This window comes from Zootoca vivipara, chromosome 4 (genome assembly GCF_963506605.1).
Source record: "Zootoca vivipara chromosome 4, rZooViv1.1, whole genome shotgun sequence".
NCBI lineage: Eukaryota > Metazoa > Chordata > Lepidosauria > Squamata > Lacertidae > Zootoca > Zootoca vivipara.
Genome location: NC_083279.1, coordinates 53,762,248 through 53,786,377, shown reverse-complemented (window position 1 = coordinate 53,786,377; position 24,130 = coordinate 53,762,248). Strand labels below are relative to the sequence as shown.

The following is a 24,130-nucleotide window of genomic DNA, read 5'->3' as shown; positions in this document are numbered from 1 at the left end:
GGGCTTGTTGCCCGGCAAAGAGGCAAAAAGCGTTCTCTCTCTCCAGCGCCTTCAAAAAGCAGCGCGACCCCTTCACTCTCCTCGGCTGCTTCTGGCCGCCCCTTCTGCCGAGAAGTTGACAGCAGCCTCGGAGTTAAAGGAAACACCCGTCCATGTGCAAAGGGGAGGGGGGCAGAGGAGCGGGGGCGAGGGAGGGGAGGGAAGGGAAGGGAAGGGGGCGGCTGAGCAGCTCGGGCCCGTCCCTCTCCGCCTAGTACCCAGCGGAAACCCCTGCCCATTTACCCGGCTCGACGGGAGAGGCGCCGTCCCCCTCCCCTGCTCGAGGTGCCCAGGCGGAGGGAGAGAGGGTGGAGCAGGAGAACGCGACCCCCCCCCCCTAGTCCAGCTGCGTCGCCAGGCTCCCTTTCCCCGCCCCGGCCCCTTTCCTCGTGGGGGCGAAAGGAAAAGCGACGAGCCAGCTGTTGCTGCGAAGATGGCGAGCCGCCGCGTCTTCTGGCTGCTCTTCTGGCACTTGGGCTTCCTTGGCTGTAAGTCGCTTCTCTGTTTTCGCCTCTCCTTTCCCGTAGAGCAGCAGTTCTCCCTTTTTCTCTCCTGGGTGGAGAGGGTGCTCAGCTCGCCTGAAAAACCCCTAGTCCTTCCTCGCCTCCGCGCAGCCAAGTTCGCCGCCGCCTGCGAGAAGCATCTGGTTGTTTTTCCCAAGGAGCGAGGCCAGCAAGTGGCTCCTTCTTTTTTCGCTTACAAAGGTCCACCTCCTCCTGGTAGGGAAGAGCAACCTCGCCTCTCCCGACTTTTCTGGGCTGTCTCCTCTTTTTTTCTCTGACTCTTCCTACTAGGCTGTACTGCCGCGAAGCAGACGACGGGGCTCGCCCTCCCCCGCCCCAGCCGCCGCTCGATTTGATTTGATTAGCGAGGCCGGCTGGAAACGCGCTGGCAGCCCCAGGAGGCAAGCGCACGCGTTGGGGAAGCCGAGGCTTAAAGCGGAGCGGCGCCTGCTGGGGCTCTGTTAACCAGGCAGGGTCGCAGGAGGGCACCGGGGTCAACTGGTGTCAATTCCCAATGCGCGCTTTAATTGAGAACGCTGCAATCTTAGGATGCTCATTTACCCAAAGAATAAGACCCATCGCGTTTAAGGTGCATGGGTGTGTCCCTTCACACTTGCCCTGCTTCTAAGCCTGCATGAGAATTGGTTGGAAGGAGACTGCTGCACACACCGACTGTGGAGTGAGACCCGTGGAATCTGGGTAAAGATAGCTAGCATGAAGAAGGAGTTTGGGGAGATGGGGACCAGTGGCTCTTCGCATGCTTTTGTCCTACAGCTCCCATGAGCCACAGCCAACATCACCAATGGTCAGGACTGTTGGGAGTTGTAGTCCAACACAAGTGCAAGGGCCTCAGTTTCCCCAGCCCTAAAGTGTGTGTGTTGAAAGTGATTAAAAGCTTTGTGTTGCAGTTCTGAAATGTAGAAATCTGGCTTTATTTTTAAGTGGGATTTCTACTTTGTTTAGCAGAGGGGAAATCCTGTACATTTTTCCTTCCCAGTTGGCTCACCTGAGCTCAGTGGAACTAAATTCCAAGGCAACATGCCTAGGATCTGGCTATAAGATTTATTCCCATGGAAGATTGCAGCTGTGACACACAATCCTTAAGACTGGATTCACGCTCCTGATTACTGTGGACTCACAGCATTTTCAGTGCTGGGTTTTAAATCCATATTCACACAAATCGAAGCCCAGATGTGAACAACTGGAGTGGGGGGATGCTGTGAAAAGCACTGTTGGGGGAACTAACTTCACTGTACACTAAGACTGAAGCACACCTGAAGTTCCACTGAGTTCAATGGTTCATATAGGATTCTGCAGCCACGCACCATGAACCTAAACTTCTCACTTGGGACTAAACCCAGAGTTTAATGGAACCTGCTCTCTGATAAATGTGCCTTAGGCAGTTGACTTGGAAGTAAAATACATGGAACAAGCAGGCTGTACATTAGTTGTATGTTGTGTGAAGACAAAAGAGACTTGTGGGCTTGGCAACTATATTATTGCTTGACCTAAAGGCATTGTTGAAAAAAACGGCAAAGGGAAAGGCGCACAAAATGAGATTTTGATGTGTCTGAAATTGAAACTTTTAAGAGACTTAGAATTTTATATCACAATTCACAAGATTATTCAAAATGATTTGTGTGCTAAAGCAGTTTCTTTTGTATTTCAGAAAGATAATCAAGCATTGTTGTGATACTTAATCTTGCAATTTAAAATAAATTCAGCAGTTTCAGATTTTGTGCTTTTCATCTTTTCTAGAAGAAACCTGTTTTTGAAAATTGAAGTTAACCATTTTTTTTGGGGGGGGGGAGTTGCATGTACTGTAGTTAGTCTTGCCTAGGGTTCAAAAATGTGCCTTTAAAGCACATTCAAAGCACATTATTTCCCTCACAGAATTACGGACACTACAATTTACTCCTCACAGAGCAATTCCCAGCAACCATTAACAAACAACAGTGCCCCAAAGAACTGGTCTTCAACTCATGGGTCAGAGCCTGATCCAAGGTGGGTTGCAACAGGAGCACTACCCTCCTGCAAATGTATGGTAAAAGATTAAGAAATGGGTCCCCAAATGCATGTTTGGGTTAAAAGTTGGTCCTAGGTCTGAAAATATTGAAGGTATGCTTTAAAGGTATAACAACATCTTCTAACATCCACATCAAACTGGTTAAGGAATCAAAATATTCATTCCTTTTTAGGAGGGTTATAAAACATATGGGGGTTGTTTTTATTTTTCTTAAAAAAAGATTGTCAGAGCTCCTGAAACCAAAAGTAGCATGCATGAAAACAATTCAAAAGCATGCCCTCAAAGATTATGTTTTCTCTTGATAAATATAACTTCAATGAAGATAAGAGGGGGGAAGTGGAGAAAAACACCCCACCCAAGAACTGTGTTGAACACAGATAGGTGAAGCCAAACCACACAGCTGTGAAAACAATGTGTATTGAAATATGTCGGCTATCTGACTAGTATGCTTGTTAAACTTTAATTCCTGGCAGATTTGGTACTTTGTACTTGTACACTGTAGTGATGTCAAATTGATGTGATTATTGGAAGATTTGATATGTTTCTGTTTTGATGGCTTCTTGTTCCCCGTCTGCATGTTCCCTGTCCCAAGATCTTTCCATAAATCAGGATAACACCTATTATTGAGAGATATCTTCCCCATAGCATTTTTCACACAAGGTGCAATTTACTTTGATATTGTGTTGGGAACTGATTTAAATCTCAATTAAGCTTAGTACAGAAAATAATTGTTCCAGAGCCACCCAAAGTTTATAAGCTCAAAGTATACTGTTATGAATCTATGGGTGCAAGACACCCTGAATTCTGGATTAAGTTGGTGTTAGAATTTAATTAAGGTTGGAACAGGGACGTTGCAAGACCTGTGTGTGTTTAAGATGTATGTTGGCTGCTATTAATCCTCTGGAATTAGCATATGTGAAGAGTTAATTAACCTAGGCAAAGTACAGAAGTTGTGTATCAGCCACCCTCTTTAATCCAAGGCAATCAACATAAAGCTAGTTTTGTTTGAAGCAATAACCTGGGGAGTAATGATCCATTAGCACAACAAAGCATCAAAGAACTAGGTGTAAAAATGCAGATACTTGGGCCTCTCTCTGTCTTTCTGAAATACTAGGGCTTAGGTTAAGGTAAAGGTACCCCTAACCATTAGGTCCAGTCGCGGATGACTCTGGGGTCGCACGCTCATCTCGCTCTATAGGCCGAGGGAGCTGGCGTTTGTCCACAGACAGCTTCCGGATCATGTGGCCAGCATGACTAAGCCGCTTCTAGCGAACCAGAGCAGCACACGGAAACGCCATTTACCTTCCTGCCAGAGCAGTACCTATTTATCTACTTGCACTTTGATGTGCTTTCGAACAGGAGCTGGGACTGAACAACGGTAGTACACCCCGTCGTGGGGATTTGAACCGCCAACCTTCTGATCGGCAAGCCCTAGGCTCTGTGGTTTAGACCACAGCGCCACTCACTTAGGTTAGCAAGCGCTAACAGGTGGGATATGGCAGGGCTTAGGCAAGGTGCAGGGCAGGGATTCTGCTGCTGCTGCTGCCTTTGGAAGAAGCTGGCGCCACTTGGGATGTGATGCTCGAAACCCCCTTCACAGTAGGCACTGGTTTTATATGTGTGTAAATCATATACCATAAAGACACCATAGTGGAATGCATCCATTGTAAAACTTGAAAGTCTTAGAGCTGTATCCAGCTAAGTTCTACTTAGAGCTGTTCTTGGCACCTGTCTGTCTCGGGAGACAATGGAGTGTGCCTCTGAAGGTGAAGTCAAACCACTGGATAATCACAGAAATTAATGGACTTGGTACTACTATTTTTAAGAATGCTACCAACTTGATGGACACTTTCAAATTCTGCAGAAAAGCCAGGCTAGTAGTTGCCAGGGAGCTGGATGCATTGCGTTGACAAGCTGTTAACTCTCAGCCTCCAGTTTTTCAACTGTAAAAAAGGATAGGATGATGATAATGATAATAATGGTTGTCAAATATTGCACACTTGAAAGTGCTAAATAAATGGTAAGCCAGGATAAGTCTTGCTACATTTGACAGTACTGTAGAGTGCAATTCTCTTGTGCTTTGTTGGGAAGCTTCGTGGGCTCTCTTAAATACTAATCCTGAATCTGAACAAAGAAAAGTTCTCTGCATTTTTTTGTATTGCCCAGTTTTGTTGCAAAGCTGAGGTAATGCAATCTGCTGCAGCTTCCTGAGTCTAAAGCCCTGCAGGAAAAAAAGCCATGAAGGTTGGGGTTCTTCTTTGTAAGATCCTGGGTCAGCGTGCTAATATTCATGAATGGTTTTTCTACTTTAATGCCTTTGTAAGAGCTTGGAGCAGAGAGCTGCATAGCAACGGAGGCTTCCTTAGAGATTCACCTTCAGCGGCAGGCTCTTCCTTTTGTATAAAAGAAGGGAAGTGAAAAAGGCAACAGTTGATGCCACTTAAAAGGAGCACCGTTAACCCAATAAAATACAGAGTAAAATGCCATGCTGCTGTGCGTTTTCCTGTTTGCTTTGCCATTGTTCTGTGTCATCTGTATCCTATCTGCCCTGTGTGCGTTTGCTTTTTGTATAAACAGTTGTTTTTAAAAGAACCTGAAATAAGGACAAGAGGCTTGAGTTGAAAGTTTGGCAACGGTTAGCTTAATACAAAAGGTGCCAGTTGATCTTTATCATACAAACATTGCTTTCTGTTTTAAAGTTATATTTTTTTTTAAAAAGGTAGATTACATGATGTTGTTTTTTGTATTATTAAGTAAAGCTTTTAAGGGTTTAATCTGCTTTTTTCTGGGGGAATGCAGGGGTACGCATACCCCTAAACATTTTGTGAATCTTTGTACTTTTACTCTCCATTTACTGTATTTATTTTTCCCTATATGAACTAAAAAATTGTGGTTTTCTTGAGTCAAAATGAGAGTACCCCTAAACACATTTTTTTTAAAAAGAAAAAAAGCACTGGGTTTAATTCTAGATTCCAACAACAGTTCAGGGGTCTACAGAAGGCAAGCTGTAGTGTAGCTCCACACTGGATCACATGCTTTGCAAGCACATAGTCCAATGCTCAGTTCCCCATAAATCTAGTTCAAGGATAGCTAATGTGGCTTCCTCTATTGTTGGCAGCAGGGCCAATGGTTAGGGTTGATGAGAGTTGTGTTCCAACAATGCTTAGCAGGCCACAGTTTCCCAATCCCTGATGTAGTGAGTGACATTATGGTTGCTTAGTTATTATTATTTTATTATTACATTTTTATACCGCCCTTCATCCAAAGATCACAGGATGGTTTACAATATAAAAACACAAAAAGCACACACAACAAACAAACAAACACAACAACACCCACGGTGTAAAAGGCCATAGATTCTTTAATTAGCCAAAGGCCTGGAAAAAGAGGAATGTTTTTGGTTTGGCTCCTAAAGATATGTAGCAAGGCTTTGAGAGTCAGCTTGTCTGCAGTCTGTTTTGGAATTGATAAATTACAGTACTGGAATTGATAATTACTGACTACCGGTGCACCAACAATATCTGAAGGGCCCCATGTTGGCTGTCCTTGCTCCAGTTAAAGCACCTGTAGAGGAGACGTCTGGTGGGTTGCTGCCTCTGAAAAAGCTGGTCTTGGTTTGATGTTTCCAATGGTCTGATCAGTATAATGTGTACGGAGTCCAGTGTACTGTGTATTGAAGCCAAAGAGCCTGTGTGCTGAGGCCCAGATGGCTACTATAATCTAGTCAAAGGGTTTTATCCAATACAGTGGTACCTCTACTTACGAATATCTCTACTTACGAATAACTCTACTTACGAATGGAGCTCCGTCCACCATCTTGGATGCGGTTTAGATAGGATTTTTTCTACTTACGAATTTTTAGATAGGGTTGCTTCGACTTACGAATTTTTTCTCCCAATGCATTCCTAAGGGATTTGACTTACAATTTTTTTTGACTTACGAATGTGCGTTCAGAATGCATTAAATTAGTAAGTAGAGGTACCACTGTACTGCTGTTTCACTAGCACACCAGCCTTCCCTAATGGGACTTCTCTCTCCTTTTCTTCAGTTCCTCATGCACTTTCAAAATCTGCTCCAGGGAATTGGAGAACACCCCCCTCCCCGGGAGCAGAATTTGTGGGTGTGCAGAGAAGGAAGAGGAAAGGGAAACCCCATTGTACAAGTAGCATTCTATGTGCATGCACACACCCAAAGTACCTGGGAGGTGTAGCGACCTTGGCAGTGTGTAGGATGGCTGTAGTCAAATGAGGAAGTAGCTCTTATATCTGTCTTATATCTGCAGCAGTTGAATAGGTGAGGAAATTATGACTACTCTCTCTTTCCCCAGCACATCATGCACCAACACAAAATTATTTCCTGTACGTAATTATCGTGCACATGATACCTGTGTTGTATAAAGGTGCAACAGGGGGTGCAATCTTAGTGGATCTTGCATTCCTGTAAAAAAAAATATATATAAAAGACTTGATGCATGTTAGAGCCATTTGGACATCATTTGCATTTTTAGGCTTCATAAATTGGCAGTGTTTCCAACAACTCTGTTGCTATGGAAATAAACTCTGTGCAGCTCTTACAATAGCAGTGTAAGTCGATTATTTGTGAGACACTAAGCTTTTTAAAAGATGCCCGACCCCCATTTTCCTATTCATTGCTAAGAAACAGAAGAGGCAGCAAAAATCTCAAGACTGTTCAAAGTTAAGTTTGGGCATTTTTATCCTGTTGATGCTTACCAAAAGAAACTGAGAAATATTTATTCAATTTATAAATCAAAAGCATTGTGGGAAGAAAAAGGATATTTGTGCAGAATCTTCAAAGTTTTCTGGTACTGAATTGTGTCCTTAATTCCTAGACGTATGTAGTACTATTGTGCTCAAGGAACTCAGTGCAAATCCCACTGAAAACAAGTAGTTAATGAGGTTGGATGGAGCTTGAAATTTCAGTTTCTCATTCCGCCCCCAACCCCGGTTCTGTCTTAAATTCAGTTCACCACATTCCTATACTGTATCGGTTTGTGGTGGTGGTTTTTTTAAAAACATTCTCTTGAAAATGTCTTTATTTTAGTGCATATTTCTCTTAATATACACTTCGCATGCAATTTTGCCTAATAGGGTGTCTTTTTCTTTGACATTTTCACTAATGTAATGCATTTTATATACGCTTTCCCCTGATATGCACATTTTTAATACACTTTTTTTTGGGGGGGGGTTGGTGAGCTGCATTGCAAAATTTGTAGGACTGTGAATTACAAAGGATGGCTGTGCTTCAGTTTACTTGCTCTTTGGGGAAGTGAGAATTGGGTAGATCCAGATTAAAATCCAAACCAAACTGAATTTCTTCCCCATCCTAGTGGTTGATAATGTGTGCTGGTAAAGCTCCAAGCCTGCAAAAACAGCGCACATACATCTCAGGTCAGGTCCAGGATGCTTTTTAAATACATATATTAAAAAATGCTTTACCTTACATGTGATTTTGTGTGTGTGTGTATTGCATTCAGAAAGGTGGTTCATGTGAGGTCTGCCCTACTGGATTCGCAAAAAAATAATTTTTAAAAAATTGTTTTAGCTTTGAAAAGTTCTAGTCAAAATTCCCCCACCCCACCTTTTGTCTGAGCTTTCTTGTTATTTAATTCTCATTGATGTGTATAAGGAGTCTTTCGGTTAGATTTTTATAAATGTCTCTGTTCAGAATTCTGGAACACATCCATAGTTCCTAAAAATGTTTCCAAAGTAACTGAAGACCAAGGTGAAAGTTTGCATGCATCTGTTTTTTCCTCCTGAAAATGGCAAACAGGAAACTATTTCAATGGGGGGTGGGGAACAGTACTTACTAGCAACCAGCAATAACAGTACAGTAGTAGAAAAAAATGCTGACTTTGAAATACTGTATATGTATATTTACTTCCCTCTAATTATACTGCCTATATTATTTAATAGCAGCGGTAGTAAGACTAACTGAAAAATTGCATAGTGGAAACACACATTTTATTTAATGCACAAACACATACACACATTTTCTAGATTATTTATTGGGTTAAATCAAAGTAGAAAAATAGTACGGAAGGGGGAGCCAGAAAAATGCTTCAGAACTTTAGATGAAAACATGCAGTCATCTTTAGAAGCAGTAAGCTTTAGAATGATGAATTGTTGGTACAGTATTCAAAAAGCCTTATGCATGGAGCCCAGATTGGTTTCAGTGGGACTGAAGTGTAACAAACTTGGCCTGGATCCAACAGAGCTGTTAGCACACTCAGATGCAGAGTGTCATTAGAGGGAATGCTTACTTATATTAATATTCCATGTGGAATCACCACATTTGGTATGGTCTGACCTGTGAATGGGAGCGAATCGTAATATTTATGGAAGGGATCTGAAATGCAGTCCCCGAAATTGAAAGGTTCTCAAGACTTTCACCAACCCTATTGGATAATCCTCAGTCTTCCCTGAAAAGACCAGAGAATATCATTTCCAGTTGCACAACTTGGCTGCGCAGCTTAGAATCATTGTTGAGCTGTAGTCATAACATGAAAATTATAACCTTCCCCTCCCTCTGCCTTCTTTGGCTGGTTGAAGTATTGATGTTGAGAATTGTGGGAAAGGATGCTGTAGTGCAACAGGAAAAAAAAAACCCTGCTTATCCCTGGTGTTGCTCAGCTGAAACAATTTACGTTTCAAAGGGCCATTTACGTTTCATCTGATGGTTAAATACTATAATCCAGAACTGTACCTAGAGTTAAAATACAGTGGTCATTTGGCACTGATGCAGGTGTGTGGAAAGAAGAATCGCACTTGTAGATTAAAAGAAGAAAAGGACTCTGAAATACATTTGCACATGCATGGTTAAAAAAACTTGACTAGTTAGTTTGATCTCCTTTGCAGGCAACATGATTTAAGCAATCAGCCCAACTGTATGACTGCAGAGGACATTTATTTGATTTTTTAAAAAACCAATACAAAAACAGTGAATGGACATTGCAATGTACAGTAAAGGATTTATTTTTCCTTTCAGATTATAAAGCATATGGAATCGTCGTAGAGACAGACACGAAAGATGTTACAGCAAACGAATTTGAGGGTACAGTATGTGTATGACTGTGTACGTCTTCTATCAATGGATAAGTGAAGGTCATGAGATGAATTCTAAAGGCTATTTGATAAAAGTGCAGTGGAGTGATACAATGGATACAGCAGCAACAAAATGAAGTTGTTGGATTGTATATATATATATATATATATATATATATATATATATATATATAGTAATCCCATTTGCCCCCCTCAACTGAGTGCCCCCAAATCTATTCTATTCCCAAGCTTCCGGAGCAGATTTTCTGTGCATGGGCGGGTTCAGAGAGAGAAGAGCAAGAAGAACTTTGGGTGCATAAGCAGAAGTCCTTGCATAAACAGGGTGACTTTGTTACATACAAACCTGTGGGTGCTTCCACACCAGGTGTGTTTGGTGTGAAATGGATGTTTCAAGTTCTTTGCAATGTCTATACAATATCATTGGCATCGAAATGCCACCCTGTACTTCTCCCTATTTAATAGAGTTGCTTTCCCTGGGGCAAATCAATAAAAAAATTTTTTTAAAAAAAAACAACAACATACGGTTGAGATTTCAAAACAACCCATTTTTGCAGCCTATCTGATCCAGCAGAACTTAACAGTTTTTAAAGTTCCATTGATTTAAATGGGTGAAATTGCAATATATGTGTAACCCCATCATAGCTGCCAAGTTTTCCCTTTTCTCATGAGGAAGCCTATTCAGCATAAGGGAATTTCCCTTAAAAAAAGGGATAACTTGGCAGCTATGAACCCCATCAGTGGAAAACATTAGGATTTGATAGTGCTTGACATGGGCCACATTGCAACCACTTTGAGTAAGTTTCAACAGACAAGTCATACCATTGTTCTTTGGGAGCGTCCCACAAATTACAAGAAAAAATTCTAGGATTAGAATATTAAGAATCCAACCAATTTCTGGGGCATTGGGAAGGCTCTAGCTTTTTCTATGCCCCACCACACTGCGCGCTATTGAATTTATTTTGCTGGAATGTTCAGATTCAGTTTGGCTTTTTTTGGGGGGGGGAGTGTGTTGCTTTTTGCCCTTCTAGGCAACATGTACCGTGGACTCATGGTGACTGCCTGCTTCCAATGCTCTGGAGCCCAGAGAAAAGGGACTCTCAGAACTCTGTAATGGATGCATATTACCACCCCTGCCTTAGGGGAGGAACCTTTTAGAAACACCCTCTTATGTTCTGAATTTCAAGTGATCTAATTTTCTAATCATATATCTTTTTTAAAAAATCTATCACTATACACCTCTTCTTGATTTTAACCCACTCTGCCTAACATCACTTAAAAATTGTTATACAATACTGGTAAATGGATTATTTGCGTTTCTGTGTGAGAAAGTGAGGCACGAATGCATTTTACAGGGCCAAATTGGGGGGAAATTCATTAATTAATGGGCATTAATTTTAAGGACCTATGCTTAGGACCTACAGTTTCTGAAACTTTTGAAATGCAAACAAAAGAACTGGCTCAAGCTGTGAACCTAAGGGGTAGGAAATACGACGGCTTGGCTCCAAGTCTTCTGTACACATACTATTAATATTCTCATATTCTCTACCAGTGCACAGCCACCGTGAGTGTTCTTTAGGGTCACAATTCATGCCGCGTAAAGGTAAAACCATACAGACTTGGAGGTTGCCCTTCGTGAATGGAATGTGCCATTGGGAACACTTCCAGAATCATCTCAACATGCGCAGCAGGGATGGGGGAACTTTTTCAACTTGGGGGCCACATTTCCTGATGGGCAGCCTTCCAGGGGCCAGATGCCAGTGATGGGCAGGGCCAGAGGCAAAAGTGAACCGAGTGACGAATGTGAATTCTGTACTTGTATAGTAGGCTAGCTTCTCCACACACTCACAGACCCTTCTCTGTCCTCCATTTGTACGAGCAAGAGGCATAACCAGAATTAAAGAACCAGAATTAAAGAACCAAGGGAGGTGTGAAGCAGGGCTGACAAGGGGTGTGGCCTGGGGTGTGAGGGTGTGAGAGTTGAGGAGAATCCCATGGGCCAGATACAGAGGTGTGGAGGGTCATATTTGGCTGCAGGTCTGAGGCCCCCCACCTATCACAGACAGGCTCCATTGCAGATGTGCATGGATTCATTGACAGAGAGGTAGCTCAATATGAAAAGCTAGGCAATGACTCTAAAAGCATGTGCGTGACATGTGACATGAAGACAAAAGCCACAAGGTGCCTTTAATATAATGAGAAGAAGATATAAAGGGAACATGTACTTGCAATGCATGGAACTCTGTACACAACCCTGTAGAGCAGGGGTAGGCACCCTAAGGCCCGGGGGCCGGATGTGGCCCAATTGCCTTCTCAATCTGGCCTGCGGACGGTCCAGGAATCAGCGTGTTTTTACATGAGTAGAATGTGTGCTTTTATTTAAAATGCATCTCTGGGTTATTTGTGGGGCATAGGAATTTGTTCATATTTTTCCCCAAAATATAGTCTGGCCCACCACATGGTGTGAGGGATGGTGGACCGGCCCACGGCTGAAAAAGGTTGCTGACCTCTGCTGTAGAGCTTTGGGTTATTGTCAGAATCATGTGCTTTGAGTCTGTTTTAACAATTAATCTGTGAACAAATGTTTTTTCGCTCTCTCTTTCTGTATTTTTCTTTTCATTTCCCACCCATGTGTGTATATCTCTCTGCATGTTTTGTTTTGTTTGAGTATCTTTATTGGCTGTTCTGCTGTGGGCTGCCAAGAAAGGTCACTTGGCATCATTTAGGCTGTTATCCCCTTCCACAGCATTTCCCCTTGCCAGAACAAAATGGGAACTAGTACAGTGTTCCAACTTCGTTCAACTGTAACAAATATAGACAACCTGATGTGAAATAAAGAACATGGGTCCTCTATGTAATTGTGTTAGTCCTATCATTTTCTCAGTTAGTGGCTTTGCATTTGCTGTGATTGATTTGAAAGATATTAAATCCACACTTAACGTTTGCCCCATGTTTTCTTCTGTTTGTCCCATGATTTCTGGACATAGGTCTGGTGAGTTTTTCTTTCATTCTGCTGCTTTCCCTGGGAAAACCCACTGTTTACTGCTGAATCAGAACAAACATCAATCCACAGATAACCCTATTGATGTTTGTTCCAATTCAGCATTAAACTGCAGGTTTTCCTGGGGAAAGTGGTGGAGCAAAAGAAAAACCTCCCAGACTTATTCCTAGAAATCATATTACAAAGAGAAGTGAAGATGAATCATTAGGCATTGTACTTCCTCTAGACAGTTTCTTTCTTTGTCTTTCCTGGATCTATTTGTTACTGGTTTTTCAGAAATATTTCTATCTGTCCTTATCCACATTCCATTTTATTGCCAATTCTCTCATCCACACCCTTCTCAGATTTGCATTTTTGTTTTTCTTCTTGAGTGACCACCCATGTCAGTTATTCATTTGTGTTTGTGTGTGTATGTGTGTGTGTGTGTGTGTGTGTTTATCCCCCTGTCATCTACACTTTTGTGCTTTTATCTTTCTCCCCTTACAAATATAAAAGTTTAGGAACCCTCCCCCCCCCTGGAGAAATGCCAGGGAGAATCCATCTTTGAAAAGGTTTGTCTTCAAAATTAGGCTGCATGAACAAGAGCAAAATAGCTTCCCCACCGTGCAGATTTGAGGAAAGATTGAAATCCCATATCCCTCTCCTCGCTTTTTAATCCTATAATATTAGAAATGTGAGAATCAGCCAAAGAAAATACTTGTAAAAATAGAACACAGTGGTCTCATAACTTTCTTTTTCAAAAGCATAATAAAACATTAAGAAAAGACTACTTGATGCGGACATTTCAGGAAAGACACCACCTATTCCGCTCAATCAGAACTTCAGAAACAAAAGCATTTCCACTGTTTTGCTGTGGAAGTCTGCCATATGAATGTTGTTTATGATTTCCTGGAGCAGGATAAGATCCCATCATTAGAACTTCTTTTAACATGGTTTTGAAATGCAACAAATGTTCTTTTGGGTGGAGTAATACATGCACATTGCATGAGTAACATGGGGTTACATCTAATTGATGGGGAAAGTTTCCAAAATGGCCACAACAGTGCATGTGTGAATAAAGTGTCCTGCTACAATTTGCAGGCATTAATAATATAACATAATAGCTAGCCAATTTCACCACTAACCTTGTACAGGTACCGGTAGCTGCTTTTATGCTCGGAATGTGTAATTGCAAAGTCAGTAAGTATGTCATTCTTATTCTTTGAACATTTGCAACATGGAAAGTTGTAGGTGTGAATGAAGAAATGAGACTGCACATGGAGTTAGACTTTAGTTATGGGGAGCCAAGCCAGGCCACTGCTGGTACCTGCTGCCACTGTACACACACATCATGTGTGCATAAACAGGGAGGAAAAACTATTGGGTACAAGATCATCTCCCACAATTACCTTTGCAGGTTGAGATATTGTGGGGTTTTTCCACACTAATATAGCACAGCCAGGAAGCCAAGAACCTTGGCTTCACATCATAGTTTGTTTGGAGTCAAGCAAACTACAATTCTTGGTTCTGACATAATCCTAAACCAGGGATTGTGGCTTGTTACTCCTGCTTGTGCTAGGAGAGGGAGCAAAGTGGGAGCTGTCTGCATGTTCACAGTACACATTAACCATGGTTTACCATCATGTGTGAATACAGCTAACCAGGGCTGACCCAAGACATTTTGGTTCCTGAGGTGAAGCACAAAATAGCACCCCTTCCCTGCCTGGGAAGAAGGGGGGGAGCGAAGCTGTACATTAGGAACAAGGGGTGAATTAAGATCTACATGTGATCCTTTTCTTGATCCTTGTGATCTGCTGCTGCTGTCGATTCTGCTGCCTGAGGTGATTGCCTCGCCTTGCCTCATGGTGGATGGGCCAGCCCTGCTGCCAATGAATTCCTTCAAATTCCTTGCTTCTTGAGTATCAATCAGCCTTTAGAGATGAATAACCATCATGGTCTTAGTGAGAAAGATGAAGACCGTAAAATGCTTGATGATTCACAACTTGTTTAGTGCTCTTGATGTTTAGCTTTTCTGATGTTTACCAATTGCTTGACTTCTTTGGATTTATTTTTATATTACTGTACTGTAAATTTAGGGGCGCCTCTCACCCCACATGTTGTGTTTATATATGGATTTCTTTCTGTAAAATTCCCATGCCACCTGCAGAATCTGAAAGGCTTGTGGCCAGATATCTTAAGGGTTATGTGCCAAAATCTTGAATGGGTGGACACTTTGCGCATGATGAAAAGCTTGTGCATTCTGTACCCCAGTGTACACAAACACAAAATGTATATGGACTGTTAATCTGTAGAGTCATTCTACTAAAGTTAGTTCTGAAAGTGTGCCAGTTGTTTGTAGTGTATGCCAATTCAGAGCAGAAACAATGACATATTTTTCCCTCTGCAGAGGCATTTCTAAGCTGTAAACACAATGAAGGGAAGGAAACTACAAGAGTAGAATGGAAAAAAATCACCAAAACTGGTGTTATATTCGTCTACTTTAAAGGTTCCTTTGTTGGTAAGAAAATGCTTACATTTATATTTGTGTGTGTGTTTACTGTGTAGCTGAGGGCTTGTGTCCTCCATGTGAAATGTTCCCATGTTCAGGATTGCATGGAGAAACCACAGGATGTACATGGATTTATTTTTTACGGTCCTATCCAATTTTACTCCCAAGAAGGTCAGGATGACGTACATGGTTCTTTCCTTCCATTTTATCTTCACTCAACCCTGTGAGTTAAGCTAAGCTAGTAGTTACCAGCTGGCCCAAGGACACCCAGAAAGCTTCAAAGCTGAGTGGGCATTTGAACCCGAGTCTCATGGATTGACCTTGTAGCGCTAGCAGCCGTTTCCATGATTGTGACATTGCAATCAACTGTAGAAATAGCTGCTGCCTACTTTGCTGAACAAGAGGGTAGCCGGTTTTGTTCACATGTTCCTTTTAGTCATAGACACATTTCTGAAGACTTACAAGATAAATAAAATAAAATAGACAGATTTATTTGAGTGACATTCCGTATATGTGTGTGTGAATAACCAGTTAACAGAACATACATATTGGATTCTGCTGTTGTAGAGTTCTTGTGTGTCACTGAAAATCTCCCATCCTTTGTTCCAAGAGTTGCTCAAACACTTGAAAGGCAAAGTCGCACATATGTGGCTTTCCCCCATTTTCCATTCATGTTCCTGACTGTCCTGGCTAACCCTTCTTCAAGCAGCTAACATCCACCCTCAAGCATCTCATTCCATCTGTAGCTTGGCTTACTCTGTCTTGTAGTGCTGCCGGCTGTTGTAACGGTTTTGAGGGAGAAAGGAGAAAAGCATGCCTTTAAGTCACAAATTAGGTCTTGCACAAAATGGCTCCTCTGCTTTCAGTGGTGCCATTTTGAGTACGCTCTAAGCATCTACATGGGGGAGATAATGGGGTGGGAAATCAGGGGACGAGGAATTAAAGGGGGGATACCACCAGCAGTCACAGCCCTGTGGCAGCAACCACAAAACATGTCTAGACAGCCACCAGCTGCTATTTCGCTCTGACAATTTCCCCCCAGAAATGGAGTAACATGATTAGGATATACAGCAGGGGTTGCCAACTCAGTGCCTGGGGGCCATGGCACCCACAAAGGCCTTCATTTGGATTAATATTGGCATTGATAATAAACAGGGTACTTGTGCCTTTAACAGCTGTATGATAGTGGCTGGTAGTTCTCATTTGAAAACATTCTGCTGCAACATATGAAAGCTTACAATATATCAAAATTGCATGTGAAATATGTGTTTGAGACACCAAATCCCTTAATAAACTGGCTCATATGAAGTGGTGTTGGAAGGGTCTTCGGGAGAAAATAAATATCGTGGGGAATGGCAGGTAGAGAGCCAAACCGGCATTGTATTCTGGAAAACTAGTCTCCCCCCCCCTAATTGTTTTATACATTTATAAAGCAAACTTGAGGAAGTTCCTTTCTAGCCATCACTCTCTGTCTTGATTGTTTTGCAGGTGATTTTAAAAATCGAGGAGAAATAGTGCAATCAAGCATCCGCATTAAAAATGTGACTAGAAAGGATTCTGGGAAATACCGTTGTGAAATTAGTGCATCCACAGAACATGGACAACAAATAGGGGAAGTTATAGTCTCTCTCTTAGTGTTGGGTAAGAATCTAAACAAATCTATTTTGAGGCAACTCTATTCAGTAGTACAGCTACATTTCTTCTTACGTTTTGTTTGCCACCCAATTACAGAAGGGGTACAATAAAGTATCCAGTTTGTCTGTGTGTGTCTGTGTGTGTATGTGTGTGGTCTTTAAAAGAAACCCTCTTTAAAAATAATGTTTCATTTTATATTATTATTTTACTGTTATCTGAAATGTGCACATCCATTGGGCCTGGGATAATTTTTGTTAAATTAATGGTATGAACCGGACTTTAAAGCCAACCATTTTGTAAAGAGAAAAGTAGCCAGGAGCTAATTTTAGACATTCTGAAATAGATTATTTAAAATGTATGAATGGGGTTGAATCCAGAGTGGACTCACTGAAAATACATGACTAGGTTCATTGATTTCAGTGGGTCTACTCTGAGTAGTATTATTTAGATGTTAGTTTGCTACAACTGATTATATTTTATTTCTAGTTGTGGAAGAGAAAGTCTGCACATAATGCACCTCCGATCAGTATTTCGTTTACAACTAAAGATTATATTACATTTGCTGATTCACTGTTGAAAAATCTTGACCACTGGCTTACATCAAACTTCTGTCGGACAGTGCCAGAGGCGAGGAACAGTATGCCTACAATGTGATGCATAAACCACTCAGTCCAGTTGCTTTTATTAGAACAACTTGTGAGCAAATAGGCAGGTTTAGCCATTCAGATATTTTACTTTGAAACAGATCATGTCATTTCCTAGTCCCACCAGCTCCTCCTGCTTGTGAAGTGCCCAGCTCAGCTATGACGGGGACAGTAGTGGAGCTACGCTGTAAAGAAAACAATGGTGTTCCTGCGTCAAAGTACAGGTGGTATAGGAATGGCGTTCTTCTGCCGGAAAGCCCAGCATTGCAGAGCATTAAAAAAGAGAGGCTTCCTTATATCATGAATGCTACAACTGGAACTCTGGTTAGTGAACCCCTGCTCAATACCACTTATCATTGGACTTTACTTAGCCCAAGAAAAGGCTAACATTCTACTGTGGTTGTACTGAGGAAAGTCAACATAGTGTGTGGTTTTGGGTTTTGGGGTTTTTTGTCTCACAGTTGCACAGAGATATAGTAAAAAGGACCTTTGTATATCTTTTGATACATAGCTCAGCACCAGTATGATGTGTTGCTGATTCACCCATAGGATGATAAAATGATAAAATAGATTGATGAGTATGAGAAAATGTTAGGAAAATGGGATATATTTTACAATGCAGAGCTATGTACTTATCTCACCAAATGTCTACTGCAGTAACTGAATTGCCTCATCCACACTTCCGTTTGGCGATTTCTAATCGTGGGTCCAAGTTTTTTCTTTTGTACCACCGCTTTCCTCAGGAAAACTCGCTGTTTACTACTGAATTGGAACAAATGTCAACCTGCAGAAAACCCAACTGATGTTTGTTCCATGAGCACCTCTTATTTCTGCTTCACTCCAATTTTCAGAACTGTTTCATTTCTCCCCCCCCCCAAAAAAAGGTTGAAAGCAGTTTGGCCAAAAATATTGGTGTGCTGGCACTGCTTTGGCCACCTTCTCCCATCCCTTAGATCAGCTGTCACTGCCAGACTTGACAATCATTTTGCATTCTGTGTCATCTTGGTTTTCAAACAGCTTAGCTCTCAAACGTTTTGGCTCCTGAACATCACAAACCTGGAAGTGACTGTTCCGGTTTGCAAACTATTTTTGGAAGCCAAACATCTGATGGGGCTTCCGTGGCTTCCGATTGGCTGCAGGAGCTTCCTGCAGCCAATCAGATGCCACACTTGGGTTTTGGAACGTTTTGGAAGTTGAACGGACTTCCGGAACGGTTTCCGTTCGACTTCCAAGGTAGTGTATGAATGTATTTGAAATCCACTTCATTGATGATGTTGGTAATAATAATAATAATAATAATAATAATAATAATAATAATAATGCTGCAAAGGCATAATGTACTAGAAATGTTGTCTCCTTTCTGACTATCGGTCGAATAAAGTATATTGTATTGTATTGAAATGTTGTCTCAGTTTTGATTGCTCATTCCTTTTTATTTTTAAAGCTGGAATATTCTACTTCTTTCTCTCTCTTTTTTTACCAGCTATTTAATTCTGTTTCAAAGAATGACACTGGAGAGTACTACTGTGAAGCTGACAATAATGTTGGACAGCCTCAGAAATGTTCTGTGAAGCGAATGCAAGTTGGTAAATGTCAAATTCCAATGTGACCAACCAACCTTGAGATGAGAATGTCTTAATTACAAGACAGAGTTAGGAAACTAAAGTGTTAGTTCACCTTCCAGCTTCAAACTCGGTTATGTGGCACATCTTAAAAGGCTCAATTTGGATGATTAATAAAAAGAGAAAATATTTTAAGCAAAAAATACATTTTACAGGACACTGCCACAATTTAAAATAAGTTTTCTTGAAAAAAATATATACTGGGGGTGGGGAACCCAAGAGGGCGGCCTGCACCTAAACCGTTCCCTTAAATAGGCTAGGAGTGAGCTGGTCACAGCCCCTAAACACCTGCCTCAGATTGGCTTAGCGGGCGCTGTCCACCCTTACCTGGCAGCCTTATGCGGCTGGAAGTGGGCATCGCTAGGTGATCTTCACCTCCAGCTGCGCCACAAGATGGCGGCCTCCCCGGATCCAAGTGGTCAGTATAGCACCATTTTTAGAAAGAAGGATCCAGGGTAGTGAGGATTGCAACTTGAAATGCCTTTAGATGCACCTTTGCAGATGAAAACGCAGGGAGCATATAATATTTTCACCAACTTCAGTTACTGGACCAGCTGTGTAGAGCAATTATCTGGCCATAGTTATTGTAGTTTAACAAACAGTCGCTCTTCCCAGGGCTATAAAGGTAAGGGTAAAGGGCCCCCTGATCATCAGGTCCAGTCGTGTCCGACTCTGGGGTTGCGGCGCTCATCTCACTCTATAGGCCGAGGGAGCCGGCGTTTGTCCGCAGACAGCTTCCGGGTCATGTGGCCAGCATGACAAAGCTGCTTCTGGCGAACCAGAGCAGCGCACGGAAACGCCGTTTACCTTCCCGCCAGAGCGGTCCCTATTTATCTACTTGCACTTTGACATGCTTTCGAACTGCTAGGTGGGCAGGAGCTGGGACCGAGCAACGGGAGCTCACCGCGTAGCAGGGATTTGAACCGCCGACCTTCTGATCAGCAAGCCCTAGACTCTGTGGTTTAACCCACAGCGCCACCTGGGTCCCTTCCCAGGGCTATACCATGCCCTATTTGAGATTTATCATGAATATTGCCTTCTATACTCAACCTCCAATTTGAAATTATATTTGTTTTTCTTTCCATTCTAGATGACCTTAATGTAGGTGGCATCATAGCTGCGGTGGTCATTGTGGCTTTGATAATAGCTTCCTGTGGTCTCGGGGTATATTATGCACAAAAGAAGGGCTACTTTTCAAGTAAGTGACACTTCTTCCTTCCCTGATTGATCAGTAAGTTCCTGTGCTTAAATATTTGTGAACTGTGTGCGGTTGCGGGCCGGCAGAAGCAAAGGTGTCTTTGGAGCAGACCCAGCACACATCCCAGATGGAAGGGGGCGATAGGAAAATAAAAGGAAAGACAATTTTAGTCTTGGAAATAACAGCAGAACCAGCTGCCAGAAAGCAGTACTTCTGGTCTGCGTTGAAAGCTAATGTTTTTTCCATGTGGATAGATAATGAACAGTTCCTGTAAATAAAAGATGCTGCCCTTGTAATAACAGAGAGTTGGAGTCAGTGTTGCATGTTCTGTTTTCAACCCGGTTTTTTATTAGAAGGTGGGTAGAGAGCTTATAACAGGGGTCAGCAAACTTTTTCAGCAGGGGGCCGGTCCACTGTCCCTCAGACCTTGTGGAGGGCCAGACTACATTTTGGAAAAAAAATTGAAGGAATTCCAATGTCCCACAAATAACCCAGAGATGCATTTTAAATAAAAGGACACATTCTACTCATGTAAAAACACCAGGCAGGCCCCACAAATAATCCAGATGCATTTTAAATAAAAGGACAAATTCTACTCATGTAAAAACATGCTGATTCCTGGACCATCCGCGGGCCGGATTGAGAAGGCGATTGGGCCGCATCTGGCCCCCGGGCCTTAGTTTGGAGACCCCTGGCTTATAATATACAATCTTCTGAGTCTTTATTGGAAGGCTCTATATTTTTTAATCTTTAAGCTGGTGGCAAAATGTCTAAATATTGTGATTCCCCTCAGAAAATCTAGAATTGCTTTCACACACACACACACACACACACACACACACACACACACACACACACACAATCATAGAATCATAGAGTTGGAAGAGACCACAAGGGCCATCCAATCCAACCCCCTGCCAAGCAGGAAACGCCATCAAAGCATTCCTGACAGATGGCTGTCAAGCCTCTGCTTAAAGACTTCCAAAGAAGGAGGACACACACACACACACACACACAAACACACCGCTTTTAACAACCTTGGGTATTTTAAATTTGTAACTGTTCAATTTGTGGTGAGATTCAGCTAAGTTTTATCCAGGGTAGGCCTATTGAAACTGATGCTCCTAACTTAGTCATGTTGATTGATTTCAGCGACTATACTCTTGAGAAAAACTTAGCTGTCTACCTAGAGCCAGCCCACACATGAGGCAGGGTGAAGCAGCTGCCTCAGGTGCCAGAAGCACAAAAGGCAGTGCCCCACCTGCCCCACCACTTCTGGTACTTGGTGTTGCCGCTTGTCCACCCTGCCCCTGGGGTGGAGAAGATGAGTGTCAAGGCATTGTGGAATGCTTTCCCTCCTGCCAAGTGTTGGCAAGGGTGGCGTTCCACCACCAATGGAAATCGGAGGGGGAGCACAGTGGCAGGGGGGACAAGGGGGGCACAGGCTGCCCCTGTGACTCATCCAATAACAAACAGTCATGGATCGGAGTACACTAAATCTTCATCTACAATAGACCACAAAATTTTACCTCGATGGATTTTTCACATGGTGTTAGATTTAGGTACCATTTAAAGCCAAGATACCTGCAGCCAGTGCAGGCATCACTGCAACAGGCTGGGACACCTATTCTCATGGTATTCCCTCATGCCAGTTGGCCTATAACCATATGGAAGATCCATATGGGAAATGAGAACAATGCAGCAAAGAGATTTCTACCTAGCAGTATTCAATAATGGAATAGGAAATTGTTGTTTTCACAATGGTTGCTGTTCTCTGTATCTGATGTTACTGGCGTAGTGTGGGACTGAAGCCTGGGACTGCCAGCTGCTGCTGAAGTTGTATATGAGGTGGGCTTAATGCAGGCATCCCCAAACTTCGGCCCTCCAGATGTTTTGGGACTACAACTCCCATCATCCCTGACCACTGGTCCTGTTAGCTAGGGATCATGGGAGTTGTAGGCCAAAACATCTGGAGGGCCGCAGTTTGGGGGTTGCCTGGCTTAATGCAACTGAGTCAGGTTTAGTATGTTTCCACAGCCATTGTAAAAAGCCACCAGCACACAGCATAGACAGCACAGCTTCTTGTGGGTTCATTTGCAATATGCAACGAAATATATTTCAGTTGTCTAAAAGCCAGTCAGTACATATAGACAATATTTCAGTAAAAGCTCACAAGGTTTCTGCCCTGTTATATCATATTGCTGATTTTTGGATGCAAGTTTTGTTATGAAATTTCTGCAGAAGTTGATTAGCCAGCTCCCTCTGCTGGGTAACAATGAGAGTGCATCTCCCTGTCCCTAAAAGATTTTTCTCTCTCTTTAAATAAAATCAAAGTTTTATTTCCCCAGAATCGGGGCTCATCCACATTCCTCTTTGCCCTGTGATTTCTAGCCAAAGGTCTGAGAGGTTTTTCTTTCGCTAGGAAAACCTGCTGTTTACAGCTGAATCGGAACAAACATCAATCCATAGAAAACCCAATTGATGCTTGTTCCTATTCAGCAGTAAACCATGAGGGACAAAACAACAATCTAACTGAACAGTGAGCTGCAAGATAGGACCATTTTTTGTCCTAGGAGCAATTAGGAGGAAGTCAGGCATCTTCAGATACCATTTAGACAAAATAATTTAGTAGTAATTCATTGACTATATATTAGTAATTTAGCAATAAATGATTACTTAGGAATTTCTTGGCAACTTATTTTGTAAGTTGTCTTGACAAATTATTTTGTATTGCCCTACGTACTGTGGAATTCTTTTTTTATATAATGAACTGACATTGTTTCCTTTCTATCATTTATAGAGTGCAGCATGGTCTACAAAGAATTGTTTTAGAATCTTTATTTTGTTCACACATGCAGCAATCTAGTGAGGCACTTTGTGGGGCACAGGAGGGAGTGATTGAACATCTAGTCACAAAGCCACATCAGATCAGGCAGCGAAGTAAACTACAGATCACATAATATAAATAGCTCAAATTATTTAACCAAATCTTTCTCACAGAGCAAGGAGGAAAAACATAACCAAACTACATAAAAGGTTGTCTTAAATCTTTTGGCCATATAACTTTTATTAACACTTAGCTGGGTGATCTGATTGGGAATATCTGGGAAATGTGATGCTTGTCTGAAAGTAAATCTCTGCAAGATCAGAAGGAAATATGTGATAATATTTTTATGGCAGTTGTTCCAGACAGACTTGTAAAGTGTGCAGTTAGGCAGTGTGAAGTATGGAGAATGACACTTGCTTATCTTTCTTTTCCTGTTTTTTTTTTATCCCCCAGAAGCACATTCTTCAGCGTAAGTATATTTATTTACCTTTCTGTTTGTCACTTTTGAACAGCTGAAATATTAACTATAGTTGCAACTATTGATCCAAGGAAACTACTATTGTGCAGAATCCCTTGTATTGGTCATATTGGGTTGGATTCAAACTTATCCTTCCCATCCACAGGTGATTTTTGATCCTGGGTGGAAGGATCCAGCTGACATTAGAGCAGGCATCCCCAGACTTCGGCCCTCCAGATGTTTTGGACTCCAATCCCCATCTTCCTTGACCACTGGTCATGTTAGCTAGGGATCATGGGAGTTGTAGGCCAAAACATCTGGAGGGCCGCAGTTTGGGGATGTATTAGAGGGTGAGGAGGCAACTTTTGCCAATCCCCCTCCAGTGCCATCTCCCACACTGTTTTGCTTGTATGTCTGCCTGATACAACTCCCTGAAGCATTTCCTCAGAAAGCACAAGGGGATATAGGGTGTTTTTTTTGGGGGGGGAACTACCTTTCCCCCTTTTGCTAGCCGGAGCAAAATCTGTATCCAAGCCATTTCATTTCGTAGCCTATAATATCTAACGCTGGGCTCAGTTGGCTAATATCGTAATAGAGCAGGGGTCTCCAAA

At 42.2% G+C, this 24,130-nt stretch overlaps 1 protein-coding gene across 4 annotated transcripts in view; it reads left to right on the top strand.

The window, feature by feature from the left end:
- The first annotated feature begins 239 nt into the window (after positions 1–239).
- Positions 240–24,130, top strand: part of JAM2 (junctional adhesion molecule 2) — a 28,118-nt gene continuing 4,227 nt past the window's right edge. Inside the window, exons 1-8 of one of the 4 annotated variants that reach the window (XM_035114860.2) lie at positions 240–527; positions 9,574–9,639; positions 15,035–15,145; positions 16,625–16,777; positions 17,534–17,739; positions 18,899–19,001; positions 20,128–20,235; positions 23,516–23,531. In XM_035114860.2, coding sequence (XP_034970751.1) covers positions 473–527; positions 9,574–9,639; positions 15,035–15,145; positions 16,625–16,777; positions 17,534–17,739; positions 18,899–19,001; positions 20,128–20,235; positions 23,516–23,531 — 818 coding nt within the window. In that variant the 5' untranslated portion in view covers positions 240–472. The other 3 variants (XM_035114861.2, XM_060273626.1, XM_060273625.1) reach the window with 3 other exon arrangements.